Below are 14,879 nucleotides of genomic sequence, written 5' to 3'. Positions count from 1 at the left end.
CTTCACATACTGGAATCCACTCGAAGGTGATCCCCTTTTTCATTAGGTTAAAGAATGGGATGGCGTTCTCTGCCGAGGCACCGAGGAACCGGGATAGAGCCGTAAATTTTCCGGTGAGTCGTTGCACGTCCTTGACGCACCCAGGGCTTGCCATTTTGAGGACGGCTTCGCATTTGTCTGGGTTGGCCTCTACCCCTCTCTGTGTTATCATGAACCCTAAGAATTTTTCTACTTCCATGGCGAATGCACATTTGAAAGGGTTGAGCCTCATTTTGAATTTTCTTAGTGCCTTGAAGACAGCTTGGAGGTCATCTATTAGTTTGTTCGGCTCTGCTGTCTTTACCAGGATGTCGTCGACGTACACTTTTACTGTCTTGCTGATGAGGTCATGGAAGACCTTGCTCATTAGTCTTTGATAGGTGGCTCCTTCATTTTTTAGCCCAAAGGGCATTACTTTGTAGCAATAAGTACCCCTTGGTGTTATGAATGCCATTTTGTCCTCGTCAGGTTGGTGCATCAGAATCTGGTTATAGCCAGAGTAGGCATCCATGAAGCTGAGAAAACGATATCCTGCCACCGAGTCAACCAAGGTGTCGATGTTGAGGAGGGGGAAAGAGTCTTTTGGGCATGCTTTGTTCAGATCGGAGTAATCAACGCACATTCTCTACTTTCCGCTGGCTTTCTTGACCAGGACGACATTGGACAGCCATGTTGAATACTCGAGTTCTTTGATGAATCCTGCTTCTAGTAGCCCGGCTGTTTGCTTGGCGACTTCGTCGGCCCTTTCTTGAGATATCTTTCTTCGCCGCCGGGCTACTGGTCTGGCGTCGGGTTTTACGGCTAGTTGATGGGACATGACCTCAGGATCCAACCCTGACATGTCTGATGGTGTCCACGTGAAGAAGTTGCTGTTTGCCCTTACAATGTCCATGAGGGGGCCCTTGAGTTCATGGGGTAGATTCCTGTTTACAAAGGTAAACTGGTCTGCCGACTTTCCTATCTGAAACTTTTTCATGTCCCCCTCAGGTTCTGGTCTTGGCTTGTCCTCCATCCTGACGTCCAGGTCTGCCAAGAATACGCCAGCTGCCTTCTTAGATTCTTTCCTTAAGGAGAGACTGGCGTTGTCGCAAGCGACCGCCGCTTCTAGGTCTTCCCTTATGGAGCCAACTGTTCCCTTATCCGTTATGAACTTCATTGTCAGGAATTTAGTGCATATTACGGCTGAGAGTTCATTGATGGTCTTTCTTCCCAGGATGATGTTATATGCTGTGGAGTCTCCGAGGACTACGAAGTCTGCCATAACCGATTTCTTGGCATCACCGGTTCCAAGGCATATTGGGAGAGAGATTGTGCCGTCGGGTTTTATGTAGTTATCACCAAGTCCCATGACCCCGTGCTGGTGATTTTTGAGGTCAGATTCTTTAAGCCCCATGGCATCGAATACGTTCCTGAATAGGATGTTAGAGTCGGCTCCGGTATCGACGAGGATTCGTCTGACTAACCCCGTGCCGACCATTGCTTTAACCACCATGGGGGGTTCTCGGGGAGGTCGTGAAACCATTTATCTTCGGGCCAAAGGATATGGTGGGTGGTCCCCTGTTGATGGTGGGACCTTTGTTGAAATGGACAGGATTCGGGTATCCTTTTTTGTCGCTGACTTGGACTTAGGAGGGCTATCGCGCCCGACCACGACGTTGACCACGAAGGTTGGGGGGTTGTTGGTGTCCCCTATGGTTTCCTGCCTTGCCTTGACGACTCGGCTACGATCTTCTTCGGAGCGTTCGCGCTCCCGCCACCTCGGCTCTCTGATGAGCCGGGAGAATTTACTCAGCTTTCCATCTCATATGGCCTACTCTAAAGCATCTTTGAGATCGAAGCAGTCTTGGGTCTTGTGGCCAAACCCCTTGTGGTAATCGCGGTAGAGGCTTTTGTTGCCTCCTGTTCTTTCTTTCAATGGTCTGGGTCTGGATAGGATTCATTTGTCTACAATTTGTTGGTAAACCTCCACTATGGGTGTCGTAAGTGGCGTGTAGTTCGTGAACCTTCCTACTCGTGGGGGTTGCTTGGACTGCTTGCCTAGGGTGCCGTCCTAGGGGGCTTCCCTGTATCTGTCGACCTGGGGGGGCTGCCGAGCTGGGGGTTTGGGAGCTGCCGTTTATTGGCTGCTACAACCTGACTCACTTCCTCATCATTGATGTATTCCTTGGCCACGCTTTGAATTTCTTGCATGGACCAGACAGGCTTGGTAGTAAGGTGCTTCCTAAAGTCCTCGTTTAGCAAGCCGTTCGTTAGGCAGAGACTAGCGACTGAGTCTGTAAGGCTGTCAATCTCTAGACACTCATTGTTGAATCTGTCTAGGAACTTTCTGGTTGGCTCCCCGGGTTTTTGGGTAACCCCCAGCAAGTTGATTGGGTATTTTGCCTTGGCTATGTGTGTCGTGAACCGAGCCAAGAAGCTTTGGGAGATGTTCGCGAAAGCTATGATGGATCCTTGTGGGAGGGCGTGGAACCATCGAATCGCTGGGCCGGCTAGTGTCACAGGGAATGCTCGGCATCTGATCGCATCGCCTACCCCCTCCAAGTTCATCCTTGCTTCAAAGGTTGTGATATGCTCTTGGGGATCCTTAGTCCCGTCGTACCTCATGTCCGTCGGCTTGTCGAAGTTTTTTGGGAGCTGGACCTTGAGGATCGAGGGGTGGAAAGGAGTGGCTCCCATGATAATGGGTTCCTGTTGTTTCTTGGCTTTCCCTCTCTGGGACTCCTAGTGGCTCTCGGACCTACTTTGGGTAGGTCGTGAGGTCGCCTGTCTATGCGCCTCGTCGCGCTTTGTTAGCCTCCTTTCTCGGCTATCGTGTCCTCGGGAGGGGGAGCGAGTGCGAGTGTGGGATCGGCTGGCATCGTCGTGGGAGTGGCTGACGTCTCTATGGGGTCGGCCTCTCGCTGTTAGCACCCGCTCAAGGTTTTGTACTCTATGTCTGAGTTCTTGCATGATCTTGGCACTGTCGGCCCTCGATCCTCCGAAGGGACGTCTCTCGGGGGGTCTTGGTGTAGATTTGTTGGTTCGGCTGAACGGAGGATCATGGCTGTTCGCCGGCACGGGCTGTCGAACTCGCCCTGCTCAGGCAGGCCCCACCTCCTTCGCGGAGTTCCTCCGACGTGGGGAGTCACTCCATGTCTACTCTGGGATACCCACAGACGGCGCCAATGTTCGTTACCTGAGGATGTCGGGTACTCGACGGGTCGGATGGTGATGGAAGAAAAAAAAGGGTTGAGATCCTGGAGCGGCCTGAAACAAATCTTCGGGTCCTCGCAGAGGATCAGTGACGCTGGTAGTAGAACGGGCAGAGGGGGATGACCACCTGCAAGGACACTCCGATGCTCAAGTCAGTATCCGTACGAAAAGATGGCCAAATCAGGTAAAGTGATGTGTACCCCTTACGGAGTAGGATGAGATGTTGACATTCATTTGGAGGACAACTAGGTCCTTTTACTCTGCTCCCAAAATGATGACATTTTAGGAGGTGCCCTAATTCTCCAATTTGGAAGAACACGCCATTGCACTTGTATAGTTATGAGTTTGTTTTGCCTAGGGCGTCTATGGCCAGTGAAGGACGTTCTTCGAGCACCCAATGAGTCCGATTGCCGTCTCACATTCGTTGCGTGGAGGCTGGAGACGAGAAGGACGACATTGCTCCGATTTGCAGGTGTGGTGTGTATGTTATACTATACAAGTCCAGGATGCCAACTAACCCCAACCAGTTGTTTCTTGGGTGCCCCTTCTTCAAGGTAACATAGTTCTGTGAAGCTTGAAGCTGGTTCATGTGTTTAGCTGAATTTTGATTTTGTTGATGTTGCAGTTGAAAAATCCATCCCACTGCAAGTTTCTTATCTGGCTTAATGATCATGTTGCAAAAATTTGGGCTACAGAGAAGTCAGTTACTGACAACAAAGTTGACGACTTGGAGCAATACTTGTGCAAGAATAAAGTAGAACAGAGGCTGGTTAAGCTAGAGAAGAAGCTTGCATGTCTAGAGAGGGAAAAAATCTAATATGTGAGTTATTGTTGTATATTTGGTAGTAAGTTGTGTTGCTGTTGCTGTTATTAGGTGTTATTAGATGTTGAGCATCGCTCTTGTGAGGAACAATTGACATAATATAGTTATGTTTATCCTTTGATGAATGATAATATGTTGTTGTTGTAACATCATGTCTTTAAATGGCTATATATAATATTATATTGATGGTCTGGGTATGTATAATTCATTAAACTAGTTGGATCATTAAACATTGAACTATAAGATAAGTTTGAAGGATTACAATCCTAACAAAATATGATAAGCAGTCTCATAATAGGTCACAACCTGAACATTATAAGTTTGCCAAAAAGATACTAGAATGCATCACAAATGAAAATAAGTTTATCCAATTTTTTACATCAGCTACGACTGACTTCCTAAGATAGCAACATCATTTCTTAGAATTTTTTACTCCTGGGGCGGGGATGAACTGAAAAGTTCTTTTAGTTCTAGTGCTTGGTGCAGCCAGAGTCTCACCAGATGGTCCTTCAGTTGCTTTTGCACTTGGCTGTTGTGATCCTTGAACATGTTGTTTACCATCATCCTTCTTTCTAATTGGTTGTTTTGGTCGCAAGGTTCTGTTGGATGGTCTTGCTGGAACTCTGGCTGGAGGTTTGAATGGAACCTGGCCTTGCCTTACAGGGATTGTAGAAACAGACACATATGCAGCTTCTGGAGCAGCTTGTTGTTGGACCACATCTGGAGTTGTGGTAGCTGCAGAATGGTTCTGGTTGGTTGAAATAGATGAATTATGCTCTTCACCTTGAAATGAAGAAAGACAATAAAGTCATCAAATAAATTAAAAAATTTAAATATATCTTTTAATACTTTTAAAATTGACAACTAAATCCTTCAACATTTTATCGGGGGGACAAAAAGATCCTTCATCCAGTCAAGTACCTCTACCTCAGGTGCTGATTGTGACAGTGGTAGAACCACAAGAGAAAGGTTGTCATGGGTCTTCTTCTTTGGTTTCCTGATTGTAGGTTTCCAATTTGGGTTAGATGGCGCACCCTTGCAAGTCTTATAGTTGTGCCCTGTTTGACCACACTTGCTGCAGGTCACATAGAAACTCCTTGATAAAATATTATTTTATGGTTTATTTTGTATTGAATTGAGTGAATTTTGTCAACTATTCTCACACTTATTCATGTAAATTATATGTTTTTAAGATTCCTTCCTAATTTTGTGCTATGATTGAAAACATGTTTCCTAGGCCTTATAATTACTAATTTTTAATTCTATCTTATTACCATTCGATGCCGTGATGTGTCCGTTGAGTGATCTCAGGGTTATAGGGCAGTAATGGCATGGAGAATGAAGAGGAAGCATGCTAAAGTGGAAGGAACACAAGAATTTGGAGATTTCAGAAGTTGGAACCGACGCGTACGCATGGCTAAAGCGTGCGCGTGACCAAGCCATAGTCCAAATGACACGTACGCGTGACTGACGCGTATGCGTGACCAAGAAGTCGTCCATTCGACGCGTATGCATGGCTGACACGTATGCGTGACGAGCGTTACGTGCCTCAGTAAAGAGAAAACACTGGGGGCGATTTCTGGGCTGCTTTTGACCCAGTTTCAGGCCCGAAAATGAAGACAAGAGGCTGAAAAGTGGAGTTGGACGATCATTAATCATTCATCATTCATTCACACACTTTAGTTTTTAGATAGATGTAGAATTCTAGAGAGAGAGGTTCTCTCTTCTCTCTAGGATTTAGGGTTTCTTCTTTCAATTTCTCCTTAAGTTTAGGTTTCAGTCTTATTTTAATTTAGTTTTCCCTTACTTTTATTTGTTCTAGCACTTTTGTTCACCAACTCCTCTTGTTAATTTCTTTATTTTGCAATTTTAGTTTATGAGCCCTTTTGTTACTCTCAATTTTCTTTTAATGCAATTTTATGTTTTCATATCTCTTGATATTTGCCTTAGTTACTATTATTGATTTCTTGTTCATGTTAGTCATAGCCTTTACTACTTCTTGCCTTTTGTGATGTTTACTTTTATCGCATGCTATGTGTTTGATGAAATATTTTTTTTAGCTATAGAGTAGATTTTTCTATTCTTGGTTTGGGTTGGTAACTTGGGTGACCTTGAGTTGCTAATGTCCAAGTGATTGATGATTGATGTCCATTGACACTAGCTTTCACTAATTCGATTAGTGAGTGGCTAGGACTTATGGATTGGGATTGATAAAGCTCATTTGACTTTCCTTCAATTGTTAGAGGATGACTAAATGAGATTGATCTCTACAACTATCATACTATGATTAGTGACAAGGATAGAGATCCTTAGCCATTAACCCTTGCCAAGAAGTACATCATAACCGATAATAAACACACTTCCCTGTAATTCCTTGAGAGACGACCCGAGGTTTGAATACTTCGGTTTATTTTTATTGGGGTTTGTACTTGTGACAACCTAGTTAAAGGTTGACCGAGGATTGATTATTGGTTTAGAACTATACTTACAACGTGATTATTTGTGTGAAATTCTTTACCGCCAATTTTCTTCCGTCACTCCTCTTCAATTTTTCACCTTCAATAACAGTTTCTGCTGGGTCTTTTTGTCTATTATGGACCTTTGGATGACCGATTGGCCTCTTGATGACAGGTGTAGCAGGCCTTGTTTGATCAATCCATGTCCAGAACTCTTCACTAGTAACAGGCTAGATGAAGTGCTCGTAAGTCTTCTTCAGAGATTCCATGCATAACCATGGATACACATAATCTTCCATGTTGTCATGCCTTTTTCTTATTGCTACAACCGCATGACAACACGGCATTCCTTTTTCAGAAAATCTAACAAATTGGTAACAGGCATGCAAGTAAGGATAACAATTAGACAAATGCAATTTAAAGTAATAATAATACCAGCAGGCAGGCAAAGACAACAAAAAACAAGTAGAGAAATACAATTTTCACTGAAGTAAGCATAAGTCCACACTGACCGGTTAGTTGCCATCTGTTACATGTGCATGTATGCTTGATCAGGTCCACATCCAACTTAGATCCCTTGTATGTGACCTCAAATCGTTTGTGCTCGTTATCACCAATCCACTCCGCAGTCCATTTGTACTCGGCTTGACAAGCCGCTTCAACCTTTTCTCTTGAACTGGTACAAGCTTTTCGTGATGGCAGTCTATTAGTCTCTTGTGCTGAATGATAAACCATTATTTTATGATTTATATTGTGTTTAATTGAGTGGTTTTATCAAGTCTTTACCCACTTATTCATATGATTAGCATGTATTTACAATTCCTTCCCAAAATTGTTCCATGGTTGAAAACTTGCTTCCTAGAGATCTTTTAACTATGTATTTTAATTCTCTTTTCTACCATTCGATGCCGTAATCCGTGTGTTAAGTGTTTCAGCCTTCATAGGGTAGGAATGGCTTAGAGAATGGAGAGGAAGCTTGCAAAAATGGAAGGAATATAATAAACTAAGGAGATGACCAGCGAACACTGACGCGAGCGCATGGCTCACGCGAGTGCGCAAAATGGAGAAATCGCAGTGACGCGAACGCGTGCCTGACACAAACGCGTGGATTAGAGTCTGCACGAATGACACGAACGCGTGGCAAGAAAAATCGCTGAATGACGCGAACACGTGGACGACGCGTACGCGTGACCTGCGCGATCTGCAGAAATTACAGGATACGCTGGAGACAATTTCGGGCCTCGTTTTAACCTAATTTTCGACCCGGAAACACAGAATTAAGCAAGGAAACATGCAGAGACTCATCACGCATCCACACACATTCAGATACATTGATATTAGGATTACTCTTAGTTTTAGATCTGAATCTAGAATTACCTTTACATTCATAGTTTATGCTTTTGTTTGGATTTTGGATGTTGAAGAGTCATCACCTTCGTTGAAGTCATTACTTTAGTTTGTTTCCTTATTCCCTTATTCTTAATTAGTTACTCATTGACCCTGTTCAGATAATTATGTTTCATTTTGAATTTATTAATATATATAGTTATTTTTATTTTAATTAATTTTAAATATTTCTCTATTTTATCTTATTTAATTATGTCTTCTCATATTTTTATGATTACTAATTCCATGTCAATGGAGTAGAAATTCCACTTGACATGGGGGTTGATTAAGAGGAGACACTTGAGTTGGAATGCTCAAGTGATTAGTTAATTTGGACGTTGTTGGCTAATTCCGTACCTACTAACGCTAGACCTCCCCAAGGGAGAGGACTAGGATTTGCGGGTAAGAGTTAGTTCAATCACTAACTTTTCTTTATGTAGTAAGGGTTAACCAAGTGAGAACAACAACCTCTTTACACTATACTTGAGAAGATTCCAACAAGGATAGGACTTTCACTTAATTATTCCCCCAGTCAAGGCCTTTTAATATTGATAATAATTCTTAGTTAATTGCTTTGATCTATAATTACTTTTAATTACTCATTATCCAACTCAAACTTTCTGGAAATTTTCTTATTAGTAAATTAGCACTCTTTCCTGCAACTCGTTAGGAGACGACCTGGGACTCATACTCCCAGTATTTCTATTTCTAAAAATTGTGACAACCCTTTTTAAATTGGAGAGGCAGATCTTAGCTGGTTAAGAGCTATATGTGCAACGCTATTCCTTTATTTGAAATCTCTAAATTGGTTAACTTCTGCCACGCATCACAGAACCATACACCTCATGCGATAGCAGCGCACTTTCTCGCACATTGTGAGTATAGGCTTGCACCTGTACTTGACAATCTTGGAATTGAAAGACTTGCACATATTGTTAGTCAGGTTGTCCATTTTTGGACCATGACTGAAGTAGGCCCTTACCCATGTTGCAGGATCAAATTTCATCAGGTATGACCAGGCATCCTTTTTAACTTCCTTCAGCCTCTCCATTGTTGCCTTAAACTCAGGCGCAGTCATACATTTTGCACAGTCCCACACAATTTCCCTTATGTATAAGTCCTTGAAACGGTTGATGAAATTCTTCCACATGTGCATGACACAATTCCGCACATGTGCATTCGGCATTATCTCTTTTAATGCAGGCATCAGACCCTAACACAGACTGATTCGAGAAGGGTTTTCATTAAATTGCATGATAAGTATTTAAATTAAGTAGAGAAAGTCACTTACTAACCTTTTGTTGGTCAGACATAAAACTCCAACTATGTTCTTGCACATCTCCAATGTCCTCTTGTAGTAGGGTGATGAGCGGATAATTTATACGCTTTTTGGCATTGTTTTTAGGTAGTTTTTAGCATGTTTTAGTTATTTTTTATTATATTTTTATTAGTTTTTATGCAAAAATCACATTTCTGGACTTTACTATGAGTTTTTGTATTTTTCTGTAATTTCATGTATTTTCTGGCTGAAATTGAAGGACCTGAGCAAAAATCTTATTCAGAGGCTGAGAAAGGACTGCAGATGCTGTTGGATTCTGACCTCCCTGCACTCAAATGCATTTTTCTGGAGCTACAGAGGTCCAATTGGCGCGTTCTCAGTTGGGATAGAAAGCTAACATCTTGGGATTTCCAGAAATGTATAATAGTTCATACTTTGCCCGAAATTCGATGGCCCAAACTAGCGTTCAACGCCAGCCAAAGACCCCTTTTTTGGCGTAAAACGCCGAAACTGGCACCAAAACTGGAGTTAAATGCCCAAACTGGTATCCAAGCTGGCGTTTAACTCTAGAAAAGGCCTATGCACGTGTAAAGCTCAATGCTCAGCCCAAGCACACACCCAGTGGGCCCCAGAAGTGGATTTCTGCACTTAGTTACTTATTTTCTGTAATCCTTAGTAACTTGTTTAGTATAAATAGCACTTTTTACTAATGTGTTCGGATCTTATGCCATTTTTCACATTTGGAAGGCTGGCCATTTGGCCATGCCTAGACCTTTTTCTCTTATGTATTTTCCAACAGTGGAGTTTCTACACCTCATAGATTAAGGTGCAGAGCTCTGCTGTTCTTCATGAATTAATGCAAGTACTAATTTTTCTCTTTCAATTCCCGCTTACTTCTTCTCCAAGATATACTCTCGTACTTAATTCAGTTAAGTCAAAATGAAGGGGTGACCCGTGATAATCACCCACTATATTCGTTACTCGCTTAGCCAAGATCCGCGTGCCTGACAACCACAAGCAGTCTACATGATGTTCAACGTAGTCATTGGACGACAGTCGAAGTATAGTCTCTTGGGTCTCTCATCCATGGATTTGACTTGCCTCTACTAACAACAGAGCATTCGAATTCGTGAGATTAGAATCTTCGTGGTAGAGGCTAGAACCAATTGGCAGCATTCCTGAGATCCGGAAAGTCTAAACCTTGTCTGTGGTATTCTGAGTAGGATCTGGGACGGGATGACTATGACGAGCTTCAAACTCATGAATGTTGGGCGCAGTGACAGTGTGCAAAAGTATAGAGAGATCCTATTCTGACACAATTGAGAACCGACAGATGATTAGCCGTGTGATAGCTGTGCCTGGTATTTTTCATCCGAGACGAGAGATCCGACAGTTGATTAGCCGTACAAAAACCGTACCTGGACCATTTTCACTGAAACGACGGATGGTAGTCATTGACAACGGTGATCCATCAACATACATCTTGCAATAGAAGGGAGCACGCATGATTGGATGAAGACAATAGGAAAGCAGAGGTTCAGAAGCAACAAAGCATCTCCAAACGCTTATCTAAAATTCCCACCAATGAATTACATAAGTATCTTTATTTTAATTTACGTTTTATTTATCTTTCAATTATCAAAACTCATAACCATTTGAATCCGCCTGACTAAGATTTACAGGATGACCATAGCTTGCTTCAAGCTGGCAATCTCCGTGGGATCGACCCTTACTCTCGTAAGGTTTTATTACTTGGACGACCCAGTGCACTTGCTGGTTAGTTGTACCGGAGTTGTGAAAAGTGTGACCACAATTCTGTGCACCAAGTTTTTGGTGCCGTTGCCGAGGATTATTCGACTTTGGACAATTGACGGTTCATCTTGTTTCTTAGATTAGGTAACCTTCTTTCTTGTTTCAACCTTTATTTTCTTTTCAAAAAGTTTTTTAAAATATTTCAAAAAAAATTTAAAAAAAAAGTTTTCAAAAAAAATGTTCTTCAGAATTTTTAAGAATGAATTCCATCTTAGAGCTCCATGATGATATATTGAAGCTTGGCTGGCTATTAAGCCATGTCTAATCTTTTAGACTGAAGCTTCTACTTATCATTACAGCTATTGGAGGAGCCTTTGGATTCTCATTTATAATTATGTGCTAAAGCTTGACTGGCCATTTGGCCATGTCTAATTCTTTTGGACCAAAACTTTAGACTAACATTGCATGAATCCTGGAATTCTTATTAAAAATTTTGAATTTCTTTATTTTCTTTTTCCAAAATAATTTCGAAAAAATACTAGAAAATTTAATAAAATCATAAAAACCAAAAAATTTTGTGTTTCTTGTTTGAGTCTTGTGTCAAATTTTAAGTTTGGTGTCAATTGCATTTTTTTTAATTTTCTTAAAATTTTTGAAAATTCATGCATATGTTCTTCATGATCTTCAAGTTGTTCTTGATGATTTTCTTTGTTTGATCTTTACATTTTCTTGTTTTGTGTCTTTTCTTATTTTTCATATGCATTTTCAAATTGTTAGTGTCCCTAGTACAAAAGTTCTTAAGTTTGGTGTCTTGCATGTCTTTCTTTTCTTAAAAATTTTCAAAAATATGTTCTTGATGTTCATCATGATCTTCAAAGTGTTCTTGGTGTTCATCTTGACATTCAAAGTATTCTTGCATGCATTATTTGTTTTGATCTTAAATTTTTATGTTTTGTTTCATTTTGTTGTTTTTCTCTCTCATTAAAAATTCAAAAGTCAAAAAAATATATTTTCCTTATTCTTCTCATAATTTTTGAAATTTTGAGTTGACTTGGTCAAAAATTTTTAAAATTTTGTTGTTTCTTGTTAGTCAAGTCAAAATTTCCATTTAAAAATTTTATCTTTTCAAATCTTTTTCAAAATCAATTCTTTTTCATTTTTTTATGATTTTCGAATTTCATTCGTAAAATTTTTCAAAATCTTTTTAATTTTTCTTTTAATGTTTTCGAAAATTTTAAAACTAATTTTTCAAAATTTTTTTCTTAATTTTATTTCATATTTTCAAAAATCCTTGCTAACAATTAATGTTTTGATTCAAAAATTTCAAGTTTGTTACTTTCTTATTAAGAAAGGTTCAATCTTTAAATTCTAGAATCATATCTTTTAGTTTCTTGTTAGTCAAGTCATCAACTTTAATTTTAAAAATCAAATCTTTTTAATTTCTTTTTCAATTCTTTTTCAAAATAAATTTCAATCATATCTTTTTAAAATTTTAATTTCAAAATCTTTTTCTAACTTTTTATCTTTTCAAAATTTATTTTCAAATCTTTTTCAACTAACTACTTGACTTGTTTGTGTTAATTTTAAAAAGTTTACTATTTCTTATCTTTTTCAAAACCACCTAACTACTTTTCCACTTCTAATTTTCGAAAATCACTAACCACTTTTTCAAAAATCTTTTTAATTAACTAATTGTTTTAGTTTTTAATTTTCTTGTATTTCTTTTTCAAATTTTTGAAACTAACTTAATTAATTAAATAAAAATAAACATATTTTTCTTTTCCCTCTTCTTAAAATTTGAATACTCTCTCTCTCATCTCTTTCTATTTATTTTATTTATTTACTAATATTTCTCTTCTACTCATCTAATAATTCGAACTCTCTCCCTCTCTCTGTGTTTGAATTCTTCTTATTCGCTCTCTACCTCATTCTTCTATTCTTCTTTTCCTCTGACACATAAAGGAATCTCTATACTGTGACATAGAGGATTCCACTACTCTCTTTGTTCTCTTCTTTTTCATATGAGCAAGAACAAGGTTAAGGACATTCTTGTTGAAGATGATCCTGAACCTGAAAGGACTCTGAAAAGGAAGCTAAGAGAAGCTAAAGCACAACACTCCAGAGAGGACCTTTCAGAAAATTTTGAAAAAGAGGCAGACATGGCAGCCGAACCTGAGAACAATGGTGGAGATGCAAGGAAGATGCTTGGTGACTTTACTGCACCAACTTCCAACTTCTATGGAAGAAGCATCTCAATTCCTGCAATTGGAGCAAACAACTTTGAACTTAAGCCTCAATTAGTTTCTCTAATGCAGCAGAATTGCAAGTTTCATGGACTTCCATTGGAAGATCCTCATCAGTTCTTAGCTGAATTCTTACAAATTTGTGACACTGTTAAGACCAATGTGGTTGATCCCGAGGTCTACAGACTTATACTTTTCCCCTTTGTTGTAAGAGACAGAGCTAGGATATGGTTGGACTCATAACCTAGAGAAAGCCTGAACTCTTAGGAAAAGTTGGTCAATACTTTCTTGGCCAAATTCTTTCCACCTCAAAAGATGAGCAAGCTTAGAGTCGAAGTCCAAACCTTCAGACAGAAGGAAGGTGAATCCCTCTATGAAGCTTGGAAAAGATACAAGCAATTGATCAGAAGGTGTCCTTCTAACATGCTTTCAGAATGGAGCATCTTAGGTATATTCTATGATGGTCTGTCTGAATTGTCCAAGATGTCATTGGACCACTCTGCTGGTGGATCTCTTCATCTGAAGAAAACACCTGCAGAAGCCCAGGAACTCATTGAAATGGTTGCAAATAACCAGTTCATGTATACTTCTGAAAAAATCCTGTGAATAATGGGATGACTCAGAAGAAAGGAGTTCTTGAGAAAGGAGAAGCTTATGACCCTGAGAATCCTGCAATGGAAAAGGTGAATTACATGGAAGAATCCCATGGAAACACCTATAATCCTTCATGGAGAAATCATCCAAATTTCTCATGGAAGGATAAACAGAAGCCTCAACAAGTCTTCAATAATAATAATGGTGGGAGAAATAGGTTTGGCGATAGCAAGCCTTTTCCATCATCTTCTCAGCAACAGACAGAGAATTCTAAGCAGAGCTTCTCTGACTTAGCAACCATAGTCTCTGATCTATCTAAGACCACTCTCAGTTTCATGACTGAAACAAGGTCCTCCATCAGAAATTTAGAGGCACAAGTGGGTCAGCTGAGTAAAAGAGTTATTGAAATCCCTCATAGTACTCTCCCAAGCAATACAGAAGAAAATCCAAAGAGAGAGTGCAAGGCCATCAATATATCCAAAGTGGCCGAACCTATAGAGGAGGAAGAGGCTGTGATTTCCAGTGAGGAAGATCTCAATAGACGTCTACTGACCACTAAGAAGTTCCCTAATTCGGAACCAAAGGAATCTGAGGCTTATACAGAGACCATAGAGATTCTACTGAACTTACTATTGCCATTCATGAGATTTGATGAGTATTCTTCCTCTAAAGAGGATGAAGATATTGTTGAAGAGCAAGTTGCTCGGTATCTAGGAGCAATCATGAAGCTGAATGCCAAGTTATTTGGTAATGAGACTTGGGAGGATGAACCTCCATTGCTCATCAATGAACTGAATGCCTTGGTTCAGCAGAAATTACCTCAAAAGAAACCGGATCCCGGAAGGTTCTTAATACCTTGTACCATAGGCACCATGACCTTTGAAAAGGCTCTGTGTGACCTGGGGTCAGGTATAAACCGCATGCCACTCTCTGTAATGGAGAAACTAGGGATCTTTGAGGTACAAGCTGCAAAAATCTCACTAGAGATGACAGACAAATCAATGAAACAGGCTTATGGACTTGTAGAGGATGTCTTAGTGAAAGTTGAAGGCCTTTACATCCCTGCTGACTTCATAATCCTAGACACTGGGAAGGATGAGGATGAATCCATCATC

The 14,879-nt window shown here is 40.3% G+C and overlaps 2 protein-coding genes and 1 non-coding gene across 3 annotated transcripts; all 3 read right to left on the bottom strand.

Moving 5' to 3' along the window:
• Positions 1-664: 664 nt before the first annotated feature.
• LOC148546185 (uncharacterized) lies at positions 665-1,531 on the bottom strand. Its single transcript, XM_088499154.1, has one exon. It carries the CDS (start codon positions 1,529-1,531, stop codon positions 665-667), a length of 867 nt encoding a protein of 288 aa, XP_088355280.1.
• Positions 1,532-2,076: 545 nt separating this feature from the next.
• LOC107615808 (uncharacterized) lies at positions 2,077-2,715 on the bottom strand. The gene has a single exon (XM_016317836.2). It carries the CDS (start codon positions 2,713-2,715, stop codon positions 2,077-2,079), a length of 639 nt encoding a protein of 212 aa, XP_016173322.2.
• A 10,776-nt stretch (positions 2,716-13,491) lies between these two features.
• Positions 13,492-13,599, bottom strand: LOC148546184 (small nucleolar RNA R71). The gene has a single exon (XR_015901566.1). It is a non-coding gene; the product is annotated as a small nucleolar RNA R71 (small nucleolar RNA).
• Positions 13,600-14,879: the final 1,280 nt, after the last annotated feature.

The sequence above is a fragment of the Arachis ipaensis genome, chromosome B9 (assembly GCF_059453495.1).
Source record: "Arachis ipaensis isolate K30076 ecotype BB chromosome B9, ASM5945349v1, whole genome shotgun sequence".
NCBI lineage: Eukaryota > Viridiplantae > Streptophyta > Magnoliopsida > Fabales > Fabaceae > Arachis > Arachis ipaensis.
This window is presented reverse-complemented; position numbering and strand designations above follow the sequence as displayed.